The sequence below is a fragment of the Carassius auratus genome, unplaced genomic scaffold (genome assembly GCF_003368295.1).
Source record: "Carassius auratus strain Wakin unplaced genomic scaffold, ASM336829v1 scaf_tig00001591, whole genome shotgun sequence".
In the NCBI taxonomy this organism is placed as follows: domain Eukaryota; kingdom Metazoa; phylum Chordata; class Actinopteri; order Cypriniformes; family Cyprinidae; genus Carassius; species Carassius auratus.
Genome location: NW_020523372.1, coordinates 1828299 through 1849569, shown reverse-complemented (window position 1 = coordinate 1849569; position 21271 = coordinate 1828299). Strand labels below are relative to the sequence as shown.

Here is a 21271-nt window from a genome sequence, read left to right as displayed (position 1 = left end):
CTTCATCTTTCCCCTTTCTCTTCCGAGCTCCTGCCCTCTATCTTTCTGACCTCTTGCTCTTGCTCTCACTATGTCTCTTTTAAGTGGTGTTTGGTATAACAGCCACAAACAAACCTGGATCCTTAGGAAGAGGTACTGCTATTGTAAAGTTTAAAAAAGCATTGAATTGTTTAAAACTCTTTATATATATATATATATATATATATATATATATATATATATATATATATATATATATATATATATATATATATATATATATATACTGTATATTTTTTTTTTATTATTATTTTTATTACAATATACACTACAAAAAATACCAGACTCAAAAAAACAAAAACAAAAAAAAACAACAACAGATGTCTCTAGAGTGAGAAAAACAGAAAAAGAATCGAGTATACGACAGAAATAAAAACAATAAGAGAGAACAGACACAGGGCATTATGGGATAGGATTCCTTTCGGTCGGTATGGTGGGCTGGAAGTCGGGCGGTTTTACGTAACCTGTTGAATGCTTATTGATCGCTTTGTGGTGTTTAAAGAATGGCTTCAACAATGGCATCTTCCTCTGTGGAAGAAAAGAAAGTGCTCCTTTCTTTCTCCGGGCATTTGTAAGCTGTGCATGATGCCTCGGCCACATGAATGTGCCATTGTTGAGCCAAATGGAGCAGCTTACAAGAAAAGTGAACAATACCTCACACCGTTAACAATGAGCAGACGGAGGATAGGTTGCAGGGGGTTTAAGAGTCGCTGGGTTTCGGCTTCTTCGCCGAGGACATGAGACCCAAATGAGAGGAGGGATGTGCGATAGTCTGTTTGTGGACATATTGATTGAGGGACAGAGTTAAAAGGAAGACAAGAGGAAGTGGAAATGAAACACAGCTTTATTTTATTGTGGTGTGAGTTACAGTTGCAGTAACATCAAACACGGGCATTGTTAGGACTCCATTTAAACTTGTCTTCTCTCCGTCCCTCCCTTCTGTCTCCTCTTTGACATCTCTCTCCCATTTCCTACACTTTTTTTTAAACCGCAGTCATTCCAATCCTGCTCATTTTCTCTCTCGCTCTCTTTTCTTATGATAAAATATTTTTTATAATTAGTGACATTTTTCTGAAAGTACACTTGCACAAACGGTACACTGCCAATTGCAACATAGGCTCATTGGAAATATGTGCATCTACACACATTTCTGCGAAACTCAAACAAATGCATCTATCCATACGAATCACTGCAGTTTCCAGTTGAAATGAACACTAGAGACAGTCAAACTTTTATTCCTTTTCACAAAAAGTACAGGTCCTTCTCAAAAAGTTAGTGTATTGTGATAAAAGTTCATTATTTTCCATAATGTGATGATAAAAATGTAACTCATATATTTTAGATTCATTGCACACCAACTGAAATATTTCAAGTCTTTTATTGTTTTAATACTGATGATTTTGGCATACATCTAAAAAAATATGCATATTTCATCCGACCAATAAAAGAAAAGAGTTTTTAATACAAAAAAAAGAGTCAACCTTCAAATAATTATGTTCAGTTATGCACTCAATACTTGGTCGGGAATCGTTTTGCAGAAATGCAAATGCTTCAGTGCGGCGTGGCATGGAGGCAATCAGCCTTTGGCACTGCTGAGGTGTTATGGAGGCCCAGGATGCTTCGATAGCGGCCTTAAGCTCATCCAGAGTGTTGGGTCTTGCATCTCTCAACTTTCTCTTTACAATATCCCACAGATTTCTCTATGGGGTTCAGGTCAGGAGAGTTGGCAGGCCAATTGAGCACAGTAATACCATGGTCAGTAAACCATTTACCAGTGGTTTTGGCACTGTGAGCAGGTGCCAGGTCGTGCTGAAAAACGAAATCTTCATCTCCATAAAGCTTTTCAGCAGATGGAAGCATGAAGCGCTCCAAAATCTCCTGATAGCTAGCTGCATTGACCCTGCCCTTGATAAAACACAGTGGACCAGCACCAGCAGCTGACATGGCACCCCAGACCATAACTGACTGCGGGTAGTTGACACTGGACTTCAGGCATTTTGGCATTTCCTTCTCCCCAGTCTTCCTCCAGACTCTGGCACCTTGATTTCCGAATGACGTGCAAAATTTGCTTTCATCCGAAAAAAGTACTTTGGACCACTGAGCAACAGTCCAGTGCTGCTTCTCTGTAGCCCATTTCCTGCACACGCCTGTGCACGGTGGCTCTGGATGTTTCTACTCCAGACTCAGTCCTCTTCTCGTTGTGCAGCGTTTTTTGCCAAACTTTTTCCTTCCCACAGACTTCCCACTGAGGTGCCTTGATACAGCACTCTGGGAACAGCCTATTCGTTCAGAAATTTCTTTCTGTGTCTTACCCTCTCGCTTGAGGGTGTCAATGATGGCCTTCTGGACAGCAGTCAGGACGGCAGTCTTACCCATGATTGCGGTTTTGAGTAATGAACCAGGCTGGGAGTTGTTAAAAGCCTCAGGAATCTTTTGCAGGTGTTTAGAGTTAATTAGTTGATTCCGATGATTAGGTTAATAGCTCGTTTAGAGAACCTTTTCATGATATGCTAATTTTTTGAGATAGGAATTTTGGGTTTTCATGAGCTGTATGCCAAAATCATCAGTATTAAAACAATAAAAGACCTGAAATATTTCAGTTGGTGTGCAATGAATCTAAAATATATGAAAGTTTAATTTTTATCATTATGTTATGGAAAATAATGAACTTTTATCACAATATGCTATTTTTTTAGAAGGACCTGTATGATATGTAGGTTTTGATTAATAAAATTAGTTTGGTGTATATTAAAGAAATTAATTTATTGTACGAAATTCTATCACTAGAATTTTTTTTTTTTAAACATAGGTGCATGACACGTGTCTCGTCTCTCAGTGGGACCTGAACACTTTCTGTAAATGTAAGGCCTGTGGAATACATGATTGATGGCAGTAATGAGGTTCCCGTTCATGTGCTTATTGGTATAAATAACATCCCGAATCAGACAGAGAGGCACCATGAAAGAGATGCGCCTCTGATAGCCGTAACTCCATCACCCTGCAGTGATACCAACAAATCTGGACCCACACAACATCATTTACACACAACCTGCTCTCAGACCCCATACGACATGGAAATTGCCAAAATTGGATCGTGTCCTCGGCTTTTAAAAGAGATTAGATTTTACAGTTGGACGTTTTCTGCCTCCCAACCTTGCTGCTTCTCTCTCTCTGTCTCTCTCTGTCTCTCCCTCTCTCTCCCACCTTGGAGCAGTTCGTTGTGAAATGGTGGGACCCCAGTCTCCTGTCCTTGGGCTCATCCGTTAGCTCAGTTTAATGTAGTTATGAAGGGGGGTTTGAGCTTCCTGTCTTGGCCGAACAGACCTGGTTAAATGAGGTTTTTGGTTGCCTGGGGGAGCAAAGTGTAATGGACCTTATTAACTCTCTCTTCTCTCTCTGTGTATATGTGCGTGTGAGCACAGAGGAAGCGATATGGAGGTTAAGGGTACGTCCCACGAGAGTGACGGTGTATTTGTTGTGAAAGAGCACCAACAATATTACTAACATTTCCACCATGTTATATTGCAGTATTGCCAAATTTAAGACAACATTATTAGGTTACATACAATAGCACTGTACTGAATCATACTTTGAGAGGTCATATTAGTATTATTGGTCCCACTCTATATTAGGTGGCCTTAACTACTATGTACTTACATAAAAAAATAAGTACAATGTACTTATTGTGTTCATATTGTATTGTAAAACACTTTTGCTGCTATTGAGGTGGGATGGGGTAAGGTTAGGGAGAGGGTTGGAGGTATGGGTAAGTTTAAGGGTGGGTTAAGGTGTAAAGTATGGGTCAACAGTGTAATTATAAATGTAATTACAGAAATTAAATACAGATGTAATTACATGTAGTTTTTATTTAATATAAGTACAATGTAAAAACATGTATGTACACAATAAGTACATTGTACTAAATTATTTATTAAAATGTAAGTACATAGTAGTTAAGGCCACTTAATATAAAGTGGGTCCTAAGAAAGTACTATAATGTGAATAAGAATTACATTTTAGCACACGTTTTAAAGGAGTAATTAAATGAAGACTTAATTAAATACCAAAATGTGAAATTAATGTAAAGTTTAAAACTATAATCAAGTACTTTATATATGCTTTAGTGTGTTAGTCAACACATAAAAAAGTGTAACTCTTTAAAGCACAATATATATATATATATATATATATATATATATATATATATATATATATATATATATATATATATATATATATATATATATATATATATATATATATATATATATAAAAATATGATTTTACTTAATGTTCAAAACATACAAATTAGACTTTCTTGGAGTATACTTGAGTGGCCATTTATTTCATAAATATTATATTACCTGCAAATACAGTTGTTGGGAAAAAATATTCTTTTAATATTTGAAGTAAAGTGTGAGCGCATCTAAGCATACAAACTCTCAGAAACAGTGTAAAGGGGTTTTAACCTGAGCTATGTATTATAGCAATATGATGACTAAAAATGTGCAGTTTGTGACTCTTACAACTGTATTTAGGTATACAGATACAGTGTATATCTACCATCATAAAGACAAGAAGTGTTTTCAATGTCCACATGTGCTGTGTATACAGACTGCATAATGACTTAAATTAAATTAACTGTATCCATCTATAGTCTCCATCAAAAACACATAGTGAAATCATATGAATGAACAAACAAACTCAAACAGCCATGATTTAGCAATGGTGTCTTTTAGCATGCCAAGCTACAGAACAGTAAAACATATAAAACTGGATATTACACTTTTCTACAAGAATAAGTAAAGCTGGTTCAAACCTATACCCCGTTTCACCACCAGTTCAGACCTTTAACCACAGAGCCAATCCTCCCTGTAAAATACGCAGGCTGTGAAGGCCCCCGAAACACCAGGGGGCCCCCTTGCTCTCAAAGATGATTTAATTTTAGTTTAGTTTTTGAATTTGGTCAGCGATTATGAATCCTGACTGATCATTTATTTTAATATGGTGTGCTGTCGCCCTTTCTATGTAAAAATAAGTCAGATCATGTAATGTGAATGTCATACAGTCTTGCTCGAGACTAAAAAAGACTTGAAAGCGTACCGAGCCGTGGAAGAGACACTGTTTCTCAAGTGCTTTTTGGGAGTTCAATGCATTTCATTAATTGGTTTATATCCACTCATACCCCCTGGTGCCGACACAGTTCTGCATCGGGCCCAGAAGCCAGTATTGGTCATTTAAGTGTTACTGCTGTACAGTTGAGTTTTTTAAACATGCCAGCACGTATTATAATGCATATCATCTACATTCTGTACAAATGATCATTAATACAAATAAAAACTACTGTTTTGATGACCATGTGTATTTACAGACATTTTTGTGACCCACGCTAAGCAAAGCGCAGCTATTCCCTGTGGGACGCATAAAAGCACAAACACACTTGCATACGCACCATGTCTGACCTACCACACCCTTCCCCATGGGTGTGTGTTGTATGAGTGGGGTGATGGACTCAAGAGGAATGAGGTAACCCAAGATGCAGGTCATCCTGTGTGTGAGGATTTACTTAGCTATACTTTGGGGCTCGGTGGCTCACCTGGTACAGCACTGCAGTTGCAAAGCAGTGCACTCAAGTATGAATCCATCTGAATATGAGTCATGATTAAAAGCTCAGACTTGTAGAAGTAAACACTCACTGAGCATTTAATTTCCAAACTGTTATGTACTTAATGTAAATATAACATCACTAGATTCACATTCATCTGTATATAAAAAAAAAAAAAAAAACAGAATGCACTTTTTGCGTCACTTATTGGTCATTTCTCTTTGTAAGTGTAATATCATTTTACACAAATGTTGCCACAGGCTTTTTTTTTTTTTTTTTTTTGATTTCAGTTTAAAACAATACAGTGTTTAGTTTTAAACATGCAATATATATATATATATATATATATATATATATATATATGTATATATATATACACATGTATATATATATATACATATACATACATATATATATATATATATATGTATATACATATATATATATATACATATACATACATATATATATATATATATATATATATATATATATATATATATATACATACATATACATATACATATATATATATATATATATATATATATATATATATATATATATATATATATATACATATACATATACATATATATATATATATATATATATATATATATATATATATATATATATATATATTTCTTTTTTTTTTCTTTTTTTTTCAGCTGGTTAACTTAAAGGGATAGTTCACCCAAAAATGAAAATTAAGTCATTAATGATTTATGTCCCTCATGTCGTTCCAAACCCGTAAGACCTCCGTTTATCTTCGGAACACAGTTTAAGATATTTTAGATTTAGTCCGAGAGCTCTCAGTCCCTCCATTGAAGCTGTGTGTACGGTATACTGTCCATGTCCAGAAAGGTAAGAAAAACATCATCAAAATCAGAGGGTTAGTTAGAACATTTTAAAGCATCGAAAATACATTTTGGTCCAAAAATAGCAAAAAATACGACTTTATTCAGCATTGTCTTCTCTTCCCTGTCTGTTGTGAGAGAGTTCAAAACACTGCAGTTTAGTGATATCCAGTTCATGAACGAATCATTCAATGTAACCGGATCTTCTTGAACCAGTTCACCAAATCTAACTGAATCATTTGAAATGGTTCGGATCTCTAAAAAGCATTAATCCACAAATGGCTTAAACTGTGAACTTATTTAACGTGGCCAACACTCCCTCTGAGTTCAAACAAACCAATATCCCGGAGTAATTCATTTACTCAAACAGTACACTGACTGAACTGCTGTGAAGAGAGAACTGAAGATGAACACCGAGCCGAGCCAGATAACCAACAAAAGATTGATTCGTTCACGAGTCAAGAACCGGTTGCAACGATTTTCAGCTCACCAGTAGTTCTTTCGGACAGTTCGATTCAGACGCTCTGTGTGTCGGTCTGCTTCACGCTGAATCACACATGCGCAGTATCATCAGCTCCTCGGTTCACGAATCGGACGCGTCTGACAGAAACGGTTCTTGACTCGAGAACGAGTCAATCGTTCGTTCGTTATCTGGCTCGGCTCTGTGTTCATCTTCAGTTTTCTCTTCTCTCTTGCAGTTCAGTCAGTGTACTGTTTGAGTAAATGAATTACTCCGGGATATTGGTTTGTTTGAACTCAGAGGTAGTGTCAGCCACATTAAAAATGTTAACAGCTTAAGTCATTTGTGGATTAATGCGTATTGGAGACTCGAACCGTTTCAAACGATTCAGTTTGATTTGGTGATAAAAGATCATAAAGATCCGGTTACATCGAGTGATTCGATCACGAACCGAATATCACTAAACTGCAATGCTGTGAACTCACTCACAACAGACACGGAAGAGTAGACAATGTAGAGTAGACAAATTCTAACTGACCCTCTGATGTCACATGGACTACTTTGATGATGTTTTTCTTACCTTTCTGGACATGGACAGTATACCGTACACACAGTTTCAGTGGAGGGACTGAGAGCTCTCGGACTAAATCTAAAATATCTTAAACTGTGTTCCGAAGATAAACGGAGGTCATACAAGTTTGGAACAACATGAGGGTTAGTCATTAATGACATAATTTTCATTTTTCGGTGAACTAACCCTTTAATATAAAATAATTATAAGTCTATTTAAAGCTGGATAGCTAGGTTAACATTTGTTTATGCATGTGTATGTGTTTTTAACCTCTCTGTCCATCAGTTGTACTTTCCTTCTCCATCGCTCTCTCTCTGGGGACACGGCTGTCGATTGCCTTCCATTCTCTTGCACACCCCGGCTGTCCTGTAACCATGGTAACAGTCCAGATGTTGGACTCTGATTAGCTGAGACTGCCAAATAAAATCAGGGTGATGATAAAGATCAGGAGGTGGGGTAAGGGGGGCTGATGGGTAGTTATAGAGGGACAGTACATATAAACACACATACACATAGATATACAAGCATCAACAAATGTGTACGCACATAAATGACTGATGAGGACAACAAACAATAAACACATAGCAGGTTTTACATTCACTGGTGCATTATGGGTAAACTATTTCCCAGCAAACAAGTACCTGACGAATTAAACACATAGCAGCTCTAAATACACACTTCACAAAATTAATAAAAAACTTTCCAGAAGTAAAGAAACTAAAATTTATTTTCATCTTCCTCACAAAGATGCGGCATGACACGGATTACAAAAATGGCTGTAGGCCTTTTATTCGGTTCCAAAGAAAACACTTCATTACTCCACCTGGCATCGTGATGATGTGGTGTTAGCGGCGATCTGCCGGGAATAAAGGTGCTCATTGTCCCAGGATCTCTCCAAGGTCATAACAAATACACACACACACACACACACACACACACTCCAGCTTGATATTCCCCGTGAAAAGCTGTCATGTTGGAGCGAGCTAACATTTCTCCCAATGTAGTTCTCGGTCCTCCCGTTTTTAAAGGGGTCATCGAATTCAAAGTTCGCTTTTACATATTGTTTAAACTGAAATGTGTGTTGGCAGTGAGTGTACACAACCACCCTATAATCATAAAAATCCACCCAATGCTTTTTTTTCATTCCGATAAATCATAACCCCTTTCTCAAATCAAGCCACTCACAGATTCTTGACAGAGATATGTAATTATGTACTGGCCCCTCCCATTATAAAACAATAAGCCATACTACCATTGATAATACCATTGGTAATTTTACCAATAATACCAATAATACTACCATTGAGAAATTTTAACCAAAGTATGTTATAGACTTTTCATTAAGACCCTAAAGAATCATATCAACTTGGGGAAAATAGGCATCCGATGACCCTTTTAATATAAAAAAGTTCTATGTTTGGCAAATGCAAAAGTCCTTTCACACCAAAAGTGAAAAGAATAAGGTTTAGGCTAAAATAAATGTAAATTCATGCCTGTAAAGTAAAGGGCACAGCTCAAATTCTGGATTGCATGAGGATTGAGATGCAGGAGAAGAAAGTTCAACACTCTTCAGAGATCAATCGTTCAATAAAAGAAACACAAATGTTTTGTTTATCTAAATACATTTTTACTTATTAACATGTTTGAATGGAATATTGAAGGTCAGCAGCAAAGACATTGGTTAATAAAATGAGATTAGGATATTTGTGTTATGCTACTTTTTCATTATTACAAGTTTGCATCATATTCTTAGTTTGCATTTCATATTTTTATACATGCCACCAGAACAGAATTGCGATACAGACCTTTTACCAGCTTAATCGATGTAGAAATAACAAAGGAATAGCCCACGCTTGTCCATGAAACAGCTTTTGAGTCAATTGTCCAATAACTTATGGTTCAAGTCAACCAGTTGTAGTCTCATTGATGCTTTTTGAGAACTATGTATTGTGTTAGAACAACAGACATTTCAGAATTTACACTTTTGGCAACTGCTCATTCTATTTTGAGAACCATGTACTCGCTCTTAGAACAAACAGAGTAATATTTAAATATCTTAAAGCTAGACAACATACATACAATATAGTTAGTGTTACAATATAGATTGTCCAGCCCTAAAATATACTCTTCTGTAAAGCACTAAGGTCTTATAGACGTAATAATCTGACTTTCTGTAAAGCTTTGATAGTGTGTGGATTGTGAAAAGTGCTATATTAATACATTTAACTTGACTAGACATATCAGTGATATTTATCAGGTGGTAGGGAAATTTCAAGCGTGCTGTCCCAAATTATTAGATTAGAAATAATTTTTGGTGGAAAAATGCCAAACATTCAGTTTTTATGTGACATCACACCCTTAGGGGAATACCCACCCGGAGGACAAAACAAGGTTTTGTTTCACTGACCAGTTATTTTTTAAGGTTTATATAAAGCAGTAATGTTATAAGACACTGAAATTAAAAGGATTAAATTCAGTATACACCTTATTGATGGTGCATACTACAATGAGCTGTTTTAGTGATTGAAAAAGTGTGGCAGGTGCTTTATATAAATTGCAAATAACCAAAACCTTCATTTTGTTCTTAGTTTTATTCTTTTAAGAGGTGATTTAAATATTTGTGGATAGGAAACAGATGGAAAATTTACAGCTTCCCTGGTAATTTTTTTTTTTTTTAAATGCATTATTTCATACTAAATATAGTTAAATATTTACTGACATATTACTCAGACTTACTGAAAATGTCCATGTGATAAAGTTTTGTAATTCTAAGTGACCCTACTGTAACGCAAGATAATAAAGTTTTATTGTATAGTATTGTTTCGAGTACTACTTGTGCACAATGCACATTAATATTAATATTACGCCTAAAATGTGTTTTAATGTCACTACAGATGATGATATTATATTAGTCTTTAAATGCAAGATATTTTATAGTGCACCTAAAGCCTGTTTGCAATAGCACGGTTGCATTTCAGTATATTTTTAGTTGGACTTCAGCACTTCTTCTGCACAATTAAAGTGCATTAAGTACAAAATTAGATGTTCCAATATACTCTCTGAGACTTTAGTCTACCAAAAGTACAATTGCAGTAATTGTTTTTTTTAAGTACATAAATGTGTAAATGTATCTGTAGTACACTTTCAAAACACTATTTCAAATACATTTTAATACATATAATTTTCACTAGGGTTGTGCTGCAGTTTTATGGAAGTATTGCCATGCAGTCATCGAGCCAGTCACGTGACTATGAATAAAATCCCAAATTAGAACAAAAACAAAAACAAAGAAAAGTTCAAATTACTCTGAGCTCACTTTCTATCTTCCTATTTTTTTCTTCTTTCTATAATTTCCTTTCTGCTCTCACATTGAATAAATAATAAAAAAATAAAAAAATGTTAAAATATATTTGATCCATGTTAACATTAGGAGTATGCAGTCAAATGATTTTGTTTAGTAAAATATTAAACTCTCTTTAGTGCCTCTGGCAGCTTTTAGATTACGAGTCAGAATTTGACATTTGATCAAAGACCATGTTCTGTGGCAAGAACTCTAATAAAATAAAAATGACATGCTCGTGTTTTCCGGTTTTTACTACCATCTTTGTGTGGAGGTCACGGTGATGACGCTACCTGATCTGTGCATGTGCCTTTAATCAGACAGGGAGGAAGTGATCAGGCACTTCTGCCAATGGACCGAAATCACATTAAAACATTAAAACATCTCCAACCTAAAGTACTGATAATGGAACTAAATAGGTAAAGGCAGTATAACTTCCATTCTCTCCCAGAGAACGAGGGAGGAGAGAGAAAAAGAGAGATAAACGGCGAGAAAGAGAGAGAGGTTGGGGGCAGCATTGTGAGCCTCGGCTCTCCATTTTCTAATAAACTCCAGCAATCAGATCATTTGTGCTTTAAATGGGCAACTTGATGGCAGCGGTCTGCATTAGCCACTGGTGCTCTCACAATCTGATTAGACGCAGACAGTGACAGTTTCCAGCCGAAGCAGCAGGTAACACAATGACAAACACGCACACACATGGACACAAATGGACTGACAAACAAGGCCCTTGAGGCTCCCTCTCATTGCCGTTCTCTCTTTCCCTCTTTCCCTCTATCTCAGAAGACCTTTTTTCTGGTGTTTGTGGCACTAATTGAATTGCATGAAGCAGATGTCATTATTGTTGAGCAGTCAAGCACTTGATGTTTCCAAGTTGTTAGACACTAATTTAAGCTTATTAGCAGCTTTGCCAGGGAGCAAAGGTCATGCTGTATGTGTGTGTGTGTGTGTGTGTGTGTGTGTGTGTGTGTGTTGAAAAGTCTTTCCCTGGAAGAAAATAGGATGAGAAATTTCTACGAGGACAGGAGCAATTGATAGAGGATTTGATAGCACACAGGAGGATTCTCAGTTGACTAACAGTAGCTTGAAGATTTGCGACTTTTCTCAAAAGCATAGTAGTTCTGTAGTTCAACAATTCCATGTTTAAGATAATTCCAGTTAATATCTGTAAACAGAATCAACAAAGTTGGAACTATCGTTCTCGACCTTCCAAGCAAATCAGCTTCAGCAGATCAATTTGTCAAAGCCAAGTCACCTTTACTTATATAATGCTTTCAATAATACAGATTGTGTCAAAGCACTTTAAAGTATTAAATAGGAAAACAGTGTGTCTATAATGCAAAACGACAGCAGAAAACACTCAATTTTAAGTTAAAGGCAATTCATCATTGAATTCAGTGATGTTGTGTGCGATTGTCCCTTATTTCCCTATGAAGAAACACGATAGTTCCTTATTTTTCTACTGATGTTGGCAACCCTAGCTGTGATACACCAAACCAACAACAACTAGCAGTGTCAATAGCTGACTGTGTTGTTGTGTCTGGACTAAAAAGTTGCGCTGGAATACAGACTGCAACTCATCTCTTTTAGAGAACTACAGACCAGTTTCCCTTCTTCCTTTCATTGCAAAAACACTTGAACGAGCTGTGTTCAACCAAGTCTCTACATTTCTCACACAACAATCTCCTTGACAGCAACCAATCTGGCTTCAGAAGTGGACATTCAACTGAGATGGCCTTGCTCTCAGTTGTTGAAGCTCTAAGACTGGCAAGAGCAGAATCCAAATCTTCAGTACTTATCCTGTTTGATCTGTCCGCTGCTTTTGACACGGTTATCCACCAGATCCTCCTATCAACCTTACTGGCAAAAGGTATCTCAGGAACCACACTTCAATGGTTTGAGTCTTACCTATCAGATAGGTCCTTCAAATTATCTTGGAGAGGTGAGGTGTCCAAGTCACAACATCTAACTACTGGGGTGCCTCAGGGCTCAGTTCTTGGACCACTTCTCTTCTCTGTCTACATGGCATCACTAGGTTCTGTCATTCAGAAACATGGCTTTTCATATCACTGCTATGCTGATGACACTCAACTCTACTTCTCATTCCATCCTGATGATCAGACTGATGCTATTTGCATCTCAGCTTGTCTAACAGGCATTTCTTGCTGGATGATGGACCATCACCTTCAACTCAACCTTGCCAAGACAGAACTGCTTGTGATTACAGCAAACCCATCGTTTCATCACAATTTCACCATCAAGTTAGGCACATCAACCATAACTCCTCCAAAAACAGCTAGAAGCCTTGGAGTTATGATTGATGATCAGCTGACTTTCTCAGACCACATTGCTTAAACTGTCCGATCCTGCAGATTTGCTTTATTCAACATCAAGAAGATCAAGCCCTTTCTTTCGGAACATGCTGCACAACTCCTTGTTCAAGCACTTGATCTGTCCAGGTAGGACTATTGCAATGCTCTTTTGGCATGTCTTCCAGCCAATTCTATCAAACCTTTACAATTAATTCAGAATGCGGCAGCAAGATTAATCTTTAAAGAGCCAAAAAGAATACACGTCACACCTCTGTTTATCAATTTACACTGGCTTCCAATATAAGCTCGCATAAAATTCAAGACATTGATGTTTGCTTTACAAAACTACCACTGGCTCTGCACCCATTTACCCTTAATTTGTTACTTCAGACTTATGTGCCCTCTAGAAGCTTGCGTTCTGCAAGTGAACGTGCCATCCCAAAGAAGCACAAAGTCACTTTAACAGACTTTTAAATTAAATGTTCCCTCCTGGTGGAATGATCTCCCCAACTCAATCCGAGCAGCTGAGTCCTTAGCCATCTTCAAGAATCAGCTAAAAACACATCTCTTCCATCTTTATTTGACCATCTAACTTTAACACTCACTATTCTAATTCTATTCTTAAAAAAAACAAAAAAAATCTAACTACCTTTCTAATCTTTTTGTATTCTATTTTCTTTTCATTTATTATGCAATTGTATGTGTGTGTGTGTGTGTGTGTGTGTGTAAAGATCTCTAACACTAGCTTGCTCTATTCTTTTTCTATTCCATCTGTTTTCTTTTTATCATATTTGTAGGATTTGGAATGTGAGTTATCAAAAGACTGTGGAAGGGATCACTTGCACTGGTAGGCCGGTCAGAGCCCAGGAACTCAGTCAACAACAGTTCTTTCTTTGAGGACTTTACTTTCCCATTTAGCATATAACAGGTGTGGTCTGTATAAAAATAACAAATACAAAAAAGGTGAATAATACAGATTTTAAACCCAACAAATTAACATTACTAGCAATATTACTGAATATAAGTGAAATGCTACAGCTCAATGGATTGGCATATTAGCATCTGAATAGGTAATTTTACCACATAATCCTCATTAACACACTTATACTTGCAATTTACAGCAGACAGATTAACTAAAGACAATCTATCTCAATGTAGAACATGAGAACAGTAGAGATAAAGCGATTGTAAAATATCACGGCAGATATACATAACGTGCTTGTAAACAAACGCTGGTTATGCACGCACAATCTATCGAAAATAATTATCATATCTGCAAATGCCTGCAAGATTATAACTTAATCTCAATACTAAACATAATTTACCAAGAACAACTCACTTTTAGGATGCACGCACACATATTATGCTTGTATTGGATCGGCTAAATGTCTCTTCTCTTCAACTGCTGCGCAATGGTAAAATGGCGATAAGACTTAAAAGGGCAACACATCTTAAAGGGGCAACACGTCTTAAAAGGGTCATGCATGCAAGCCGTTTGTACAGCCGCCCCCAAATTGTGTTCAATTTGACACTTGAGAAGGTTGCATGTGTGTCACTGCTGCTGCGTTGGGGTATTGGTCTCCTCTGTATCATCTTCAGGAATGGGGGGTAGAGCCACAAGTCGAGCTACAGGTCTAGTATAAACCTTCCCTTGAACTTGGACATCCACTGATCTCACTTGCGAATCTTGACTGGGGTGCACCTGGACTACCTTTCCAATTGGCCAATGGGCTCTGGGCTGATGAGGATCCATTATCATGACTATTGTGCCTGTGGTCATATTAGGGAATGTATGTTGCCATTTCTGTCTGACTTGCAAGTTCGGAAGGTAATGGCGGATAAAAGAGGACCAGAAGTGGTCAGCTAACACTTGAGAGTGTCTCCAACGGCGACGACTCAATCCCTCTTCTTTAGGGTATATGACTGTAGGTAGGGAGTTGTCTAGCCTCCCTGTGAGAAGAAGGTTGGGTGTTACTGGATCAGGATCAGCCACATTGCAAGACACATACCCGAGGGGTTTGGAGTTAAGGATGTTCTCTACTTCGATCAGAACAGTCCTGAGTACTTCCTCTGGTACTGTTTGGTCCCCAATAGTTGTAGATAGTGCCATTTTAATGGATCTTATCTCCCTTTCCCACACTCCCCCAAAGTGTGGTGCTGCAGGGGGATTGAAATGGAATGCTATCTTTTGTGGTGCGAGTTTTCGCTGGAGATCAGGTGACATGGCCTGGAATGCCTCGCACAGTTCCCGTTCACCACCTCGGAAATTTGTTCCTTGGTCTGACAGTAATTCTACTGGGGAACCTCTTCGAGCAATAAACCTACGTAGCGACATCAAAAATGAATCTGTGTCCAAGCTGTTAAGCAGGTCCACGTGTACGGCTCGTGTGGTAAGACACTTGTAGAGGATTCCCCACCTCTTTTCTACTCGTCGACCAATCTTTACAAGGAAAGGGCCGAAGCAATCCATACCGGTGGAATGGAAGGCTGGTTTGTAGAGGCGTAAACGTGCCACAGGAAGGTCTGCCATTTTGGGAAAGGTAGGTTTGGCTCTGAGTCTTTGACATTCTGTACAGGCATGCTGTAAGATGCGGATGGCTGCTCTTCCTCTTAACACCCAGTATTTTCTCCTTATTTCTGCAAACACCCGATCAGGGCCTGGATGACAGAGTCTTTCATCAAAATCTTGAAGAAGTAATTTCACGGCTGGATGTCTAGAATCTAGTACGATTGGATGTTTCAGGGCAGGATCTAAGGTTTCTGCATGTCGTAACCTACCACCAACCCGGATTAGATTGGTCGATGTGTCATATTCTGGAGTTAAGGTAAGTAAGCGGCTATTGTGTTGAAGTGGTTTGCCTGATCTCAACCGTTGTAATTCTTCAGGAAAACTCTCACTTTGCACCTTCTGGAGTATGACTGTCTCTGCTGTTTGGTAAGTGTTTGCTGTAGGTTCTCCTGACTCTCCAGCCGCCCCATGTAGCTCCTGTGCAATGGCCTTCACCAGCTCTGTCCAGGTCTTGTACTCACTGCCAAATTGTCCGTTTACAGCTACAACTCCACAGAATGCGGATTTCTTGAACTCAGACTTGTCAATCTCGGGGCACTCTGTAGGGTTTGCTGGCCAGTTCTCTGAGGAAAGGAGCAGGAATGGGGGCCCATGGCTCCATCTGTTTGGCTTAGCAAGGTCTTTTAGAGTCTTTCCTCTTGTAAGGTCATCCGCTGGATTTTGAGCTGAATCCACGTATCGCCAAGCGGTGGTGTTGGTAAGCTCATGGATTTCAGCCACTCTGGTACCGACGAAAACCTTGAAATGGCAAGACTCTGACTGAATCCAAGACAGCACTGTAGTAGAGTCTGTCCAGAGAACTGTGTGGCGAAGTGGCAATGTTAATTCCTTCTGCAACTGGGTTTTTAGCTGTGCACCAATTACCGCAGCACAGAGCTCCAAGCGGGGTATTGACAGGACTCTTTTAGGTGCTACTCTAGAACGTGCCAATACGAATGACAGATGGATCTTACCCTGCTGATCTTCAGTGCGCAGGTAGGCGACTGCTCCATATGCGCTCTCTGAAGCATCACTGAACACGTGAAGGTCTATAATAGATCTTGTTTGATCTACTGAAGCTGGTACATATGATCTTGGGAAACTAATTTTGTGAAGAAACTGCAGCTGACTTTCCCATTCATTCCAGCTCTGAACCAAGGCTTGGGGAAGTTGAGTATCATCCCAGCTGTGCTGTTTGTTCCAAAGTTGTTGGACCAGCACCTTAGCCCTTGTAGTATACGGGAGGATATATCCTAAGGGGTCATACTGACTGGCTAAAACTTTATAAATAATCCTCATGGTTGGAGCCCCATGATCGATGGGCCGGTGACGGTAAGTCAGAACATCTGCTGGGCAATTCCAGCTAAGGCCCAATGTGGACTCTTGGACATCAGTCTTTTCATGGGCTAGCCAGAGTTCAAACCCATCCGATCTTGCTTCAGGTGGAAGATGGTTAATGACAGCTGGAATATTGCTGGCCCATTGCCTCAATTCAAAGCCTCCTTCTCTTTCTTCTGGACTGAGCTTTCTGATTGCTCCTGACTGAACCAATTTCTGGATTTCGGAGGAATAGGCAACAGCTTGTTGCTGGTCTCTGGCAAGTTTCCTCTCAGTACTTCGTAGGCGTGGCATGACTGCTTCCATAGTGGCGTGAAGATGGGGCATGTCACCTTTACGTAACAAGGGTGTTGCATACCGGCGTATTCCATCCACCTTTATGCGAATTGTTTTGGCTTCCAGCAGTTCGATGGCCCTTTGGTCCTGCTTTAACCTTGTGCACTCCGTTTCATTCCGAAAGGGCAAAACATCCACTTGCCACAGCCTATTAACATTCTTGCACAATTCTGTGGTGCTAAGAGGAAGGGATATGTGGAGACACTCCTTTGGTTTGAGTCGCTGCTCTAACAGACTGGTAGGGCCCTGCAGTGTCCAGCCTAGCCTGGTTCTTATTGCAGCGGGGCCACCAGGTGGACCAAGTCTTACTGGCTCAATTGGTGTGATCATGTGAGTTTGATCTGCGCCAACAAGGATGAGAGGTTTGGCCTTTTCAAAGCTCTGCAATGGTAGTCCAGCCAAGTGTTTGTACTGCCTTTGCAGCTTAGCTATTGGGTACGAGTGTTCAATGAGATCAAGCTGTGGTGCAGTAAAGGCTCTGGATATCAGATATCGCTTCTTTGGATTGTAGTATGGAGAAATGTGGAATGAGACTGAAGCCCCTTCAAGGGTTTGCACATCATGACGGATTGTTCTCAGAGCTAAGCTTTCTTCAGTACCTCTCAAGCCAAGCTTTCGTACTGCATCTGGCAGAAGCATGGTACGCTCAGAACCGTCATCAAGGATTGCAAATGTGTCTAATGTGCAACTGCCATGATGTAGGAGTACTCTGACAATCTTGAGCAAAACTTTATTACTGCTGACTGGTTTGTTCAGGTAAAGTGTCTGTGTCGCTGAACTAACTAGGCAAGCCTCGGTTTTGGATGACACTGTGACAGGCCTCTCATTTACTTCATGGAGGATTCGTAGATGCTTCCTTTGACAAAGTGGACATGGTTTCTTTAGACCACAATGGGCAGCCTGATGGGCAAGACCACAACGCCAGCATCTCCTATTGGATCGTATCCACTCTGAGAGTTGATCTTTGGTGAGGGTCGGAATTTGAGGGCACTGACTGAAAGCATGTTCAGAGTTCTGACAGTAAGAGCAATATACCATGGGCCTACCTTTAGCTTTCTCATCAACCTTGGCAGGAGAATTTGCAGTGGCTCTCACATCAACACTATTTCCAGACCCAGTCAGTACTGTGGCAGTGGTTTGGCGTGCTCGTGGAGCTACTCGGAACTCTCGTTTGGCTCTGCTTTCTCCCTTGGCAGTTTGATCATCATAGCTTTGGCACCAAGACTCATATTTCAGCCATTCTGCCAGATCTACCAATGAGTATGTCACCCCAGGCCGATGTAACATGTGGCGGCGGAAATCAGCCCGTCTTTCAGGTGGCAACTTATTGAGAAGGCGTGCAACATGCGACCCACAATACAACTCAACGCTCCCTGTCTGGCCTAAAGTCTTAAGCAGCCCAACTAGAGACTGCACTTGAAGAGAGAACTTCTCAAAGGCTGAAGGGTCATTGCGGCTTATATCAGGTGAATCAAGAATAGTGGCAATCCTTCTTAATGCTACTTGGTGAGGCTGACCGAACCGCTCATTCAGGGCCAACATGGTGTCTCGATAAGGTGTAGGGGAGTGCAAGAAGGAATCTGCTATTAGACAAGCATCGTCTAATTTCAAGTGGTCAACCAGTACTTGATATTTGAACATCTCAGTACTATCAGGTGGCAGAAGATTTTCCAAGGCTATTTTTAATCGAGCAAACTCACTTGGGTCTTTGGTGCAGAAGTAAGGAATGGTGGGCGAGGGACCTTTGTAATATTTCTCTGTCAGATCCACAGATGCCATGGGAGGTGACACATTATAGGAAACTGTCCTGTGTTGTTCAGGATAAAGACTTCCTGGTTGTTCATGTGCATTTGGAGGACCTATCTGTCGGGCAGGATACTGGCCATACCTAAACTGGTTATCATATGAACTTGGATAGCCGAAATCCCTAGTCTTTTCAACAGAAGTGAGTCTAGGAGTGATTGTTGGTGTGGCTCTTGTAGTGCTCTTAATCCTTTGCCTGCCGCACTGATTTATATTTTCTGGCTCATCGTATGAAATGGGTGGAGGAGGCTCTGGCCAGTCTTCATCATCTGCATATGCTTCATCGTGGAATTTAACTGATGGATAATCAGAACGGGTGTTGGACATAGATAAAGGCTTCTGGAGACTACAGGCTCTGTCTAAAAGCTGGATCAGCTCATCTTTGGCGGTCTCAATTCGTTTAAGATCAGCTTGGATGGCCTGCTGTGTTTCACGAAGCTTTAAATTCTCCTCTGAGATCCTTTGTAACTTTAGGGAACTAGCATCTGATCTGTCACTCTGGTATCCATCACCTTCATCACCAAGGGGAACGAACTCTGCACCGTATTCAGACTGTAGCTGTCGGTTTGGATATTGTGGTGATGACTGGTAGGCAGGACTGGAAATATGCTGCTGCAGAAGACGTGGATGGTCACAATGCTTATCCCTGACCGTCAGCCTCGACGGGGAAGAAAAGGTGGGTAAACCATGTGCTCTCTTAGGCTTTGCAGCAGATGCTCCAACCTGTGGCGAAGAGTAATCGTCATCAGATGACTCCACTGGTTGTTCCCTCGTACTAACTGGTAACACTGTTTTATGGAAGCTCTGCAAGTCCACCTCATAATCTTGTAAATAGGCTGGATGGCGCTTTGTGCGAACCGAGGGGTTTACCGTTTCAGAACTGGCTGACATCTTAATCCAGAGAAGTGATCATTCGGCTCGAAGGACCATTTTGTAGGATTTGGAATGTGAGTTATCAAAAGACTGTGGAAGGGATCACTTGCACTGGTAGGCCGGTCAGAGCCCAGGAACTCAGTCAACAACAGTTCTTTCTTTGAGGACTTTACTTTCCCATTTAGCATATAACAGGTGTGGTCTGTATAAAAATAACAAATACAAAAAAGGTGAATAATACAGATTTTAAACCCAACAAATTAACATTACTAGCAATATTACTGAATATAAGTGAAATGCTACAGCTCAATGGATTGGCATATTAGCATCTGAATAGGTAATTTTACCACATAATCCTCATTAACACACTTATACTTGCAATTTACAGCAGACAGATTAACTAAAGACAATCTATCTCAATGTAGAACATGAGAACAGTAGAGATAAAGCGATTGTAAAATATCACGGCAGATATACATAACGTGCTTGTAAACAAACGCTGGTTATGCACGCACAATCTATCGAAAATAATTATCATATCTGCAAATGCCTGCAAGATTATAACTTAATCTCAATACTAAACATAATTTACCAAGAACAACTCACTTTTAGGATGCACGCACACATATTATGCTTGTATTGGATCGGCTAAATGTCTCTTCTCTTCAACTGCTGCGCAATGGTAAAATGGCGATAAGACTTAAAAGGGCAACACATCTTAAAGGGGCAACACGTCTTAAAAGGGTCATGCATGCAAGCCGTTTGTACAATATTATTTAAAAGTCTATGCTACGTGTACTGTGTTAACCTAACTGAGACTTGTTATAGCACTTATATATCATTGCTCTTTTTGTTGTTTTTGATTGCTTCCACTGTCTTCATCTGTAAGTCGCTTTGGATAAAAGTGTCTGCTAAATGAATAAATGTAAATGTAAACTAACCAGAATGTTCATTTTTCTTCTACAGCAAAACAATTACTTTGTACAGCAAAACAAGGAAGAAGCAAATAATTTCATTGTTAAATGTAATATTAATCAAATGTATTTTGAAAGTGGTTATGAATATGACGTTTGGATGAAAGAAATGCACATGTGAGCAGATAGCTTCACATTGCCTTGTAGCAACAGGTATAGCTTTTTTAAAGCCTGTCTCTTCATATTAAACTTTGATTACATATTAAAGATTT

General features: G+C 39.2%; 1 protein-coding gene across 3 annotated transcripts; it reads right to left on the bottom strand.

Moving 5' to 3' along the window:
* Window positions 1-13980: 13980 nt before the first annotated feature.
* On the bottom strand, window positions 13981-20848 carry LOC113069407 (uncharacterized). 3 transcript variants are annotated; one of them, XM_026242492.1, is made up of 4 exons: window positions 20692-20848; window positions 20029-20287; window positions 14527-19935; window positions 13981-14122 (listed from the first exon to the last, which is right to left on the bottom strand). In XM_026242492.1, exons 2-3 carry the CDS (start codon window positions 20101-20103, stop codon window positions 14740-14742), a joined length of 5271 nt encoding a protein of 1756 aa, XP_026098277.1. In that variant the 5' UTR covers window positions 20104-20287; window positions 20692-20848; the 3' UTR covers window positions 13981-14122; window positions 14527-14739. The 3 variants fall into 3 exon arrangements, with proteins under 3 accessions (XP_026098277.1, XP_026098275.1, XP_026098276.1); XM_026242490.1 differs by having other exon boundaries at window positions 14527-20287; XM_026242491.1 differs by lacking the exon at window positions 13981-14122 and having other exon boundaries at window positions 14134-20287.
* Window positions 20849-21271: the final 423 nt, after the last annotated feature.

What these genes read in the sequence shown, in the direction of transcription:
- LOC113069407 (XM_026242490.1), bottom strand. Translation starts at nt 20,103, where the DNA reads ATGTCAGCCAGTTCTGAAACGGTAAACCCCTCGGTTCGCACAAAGCGC.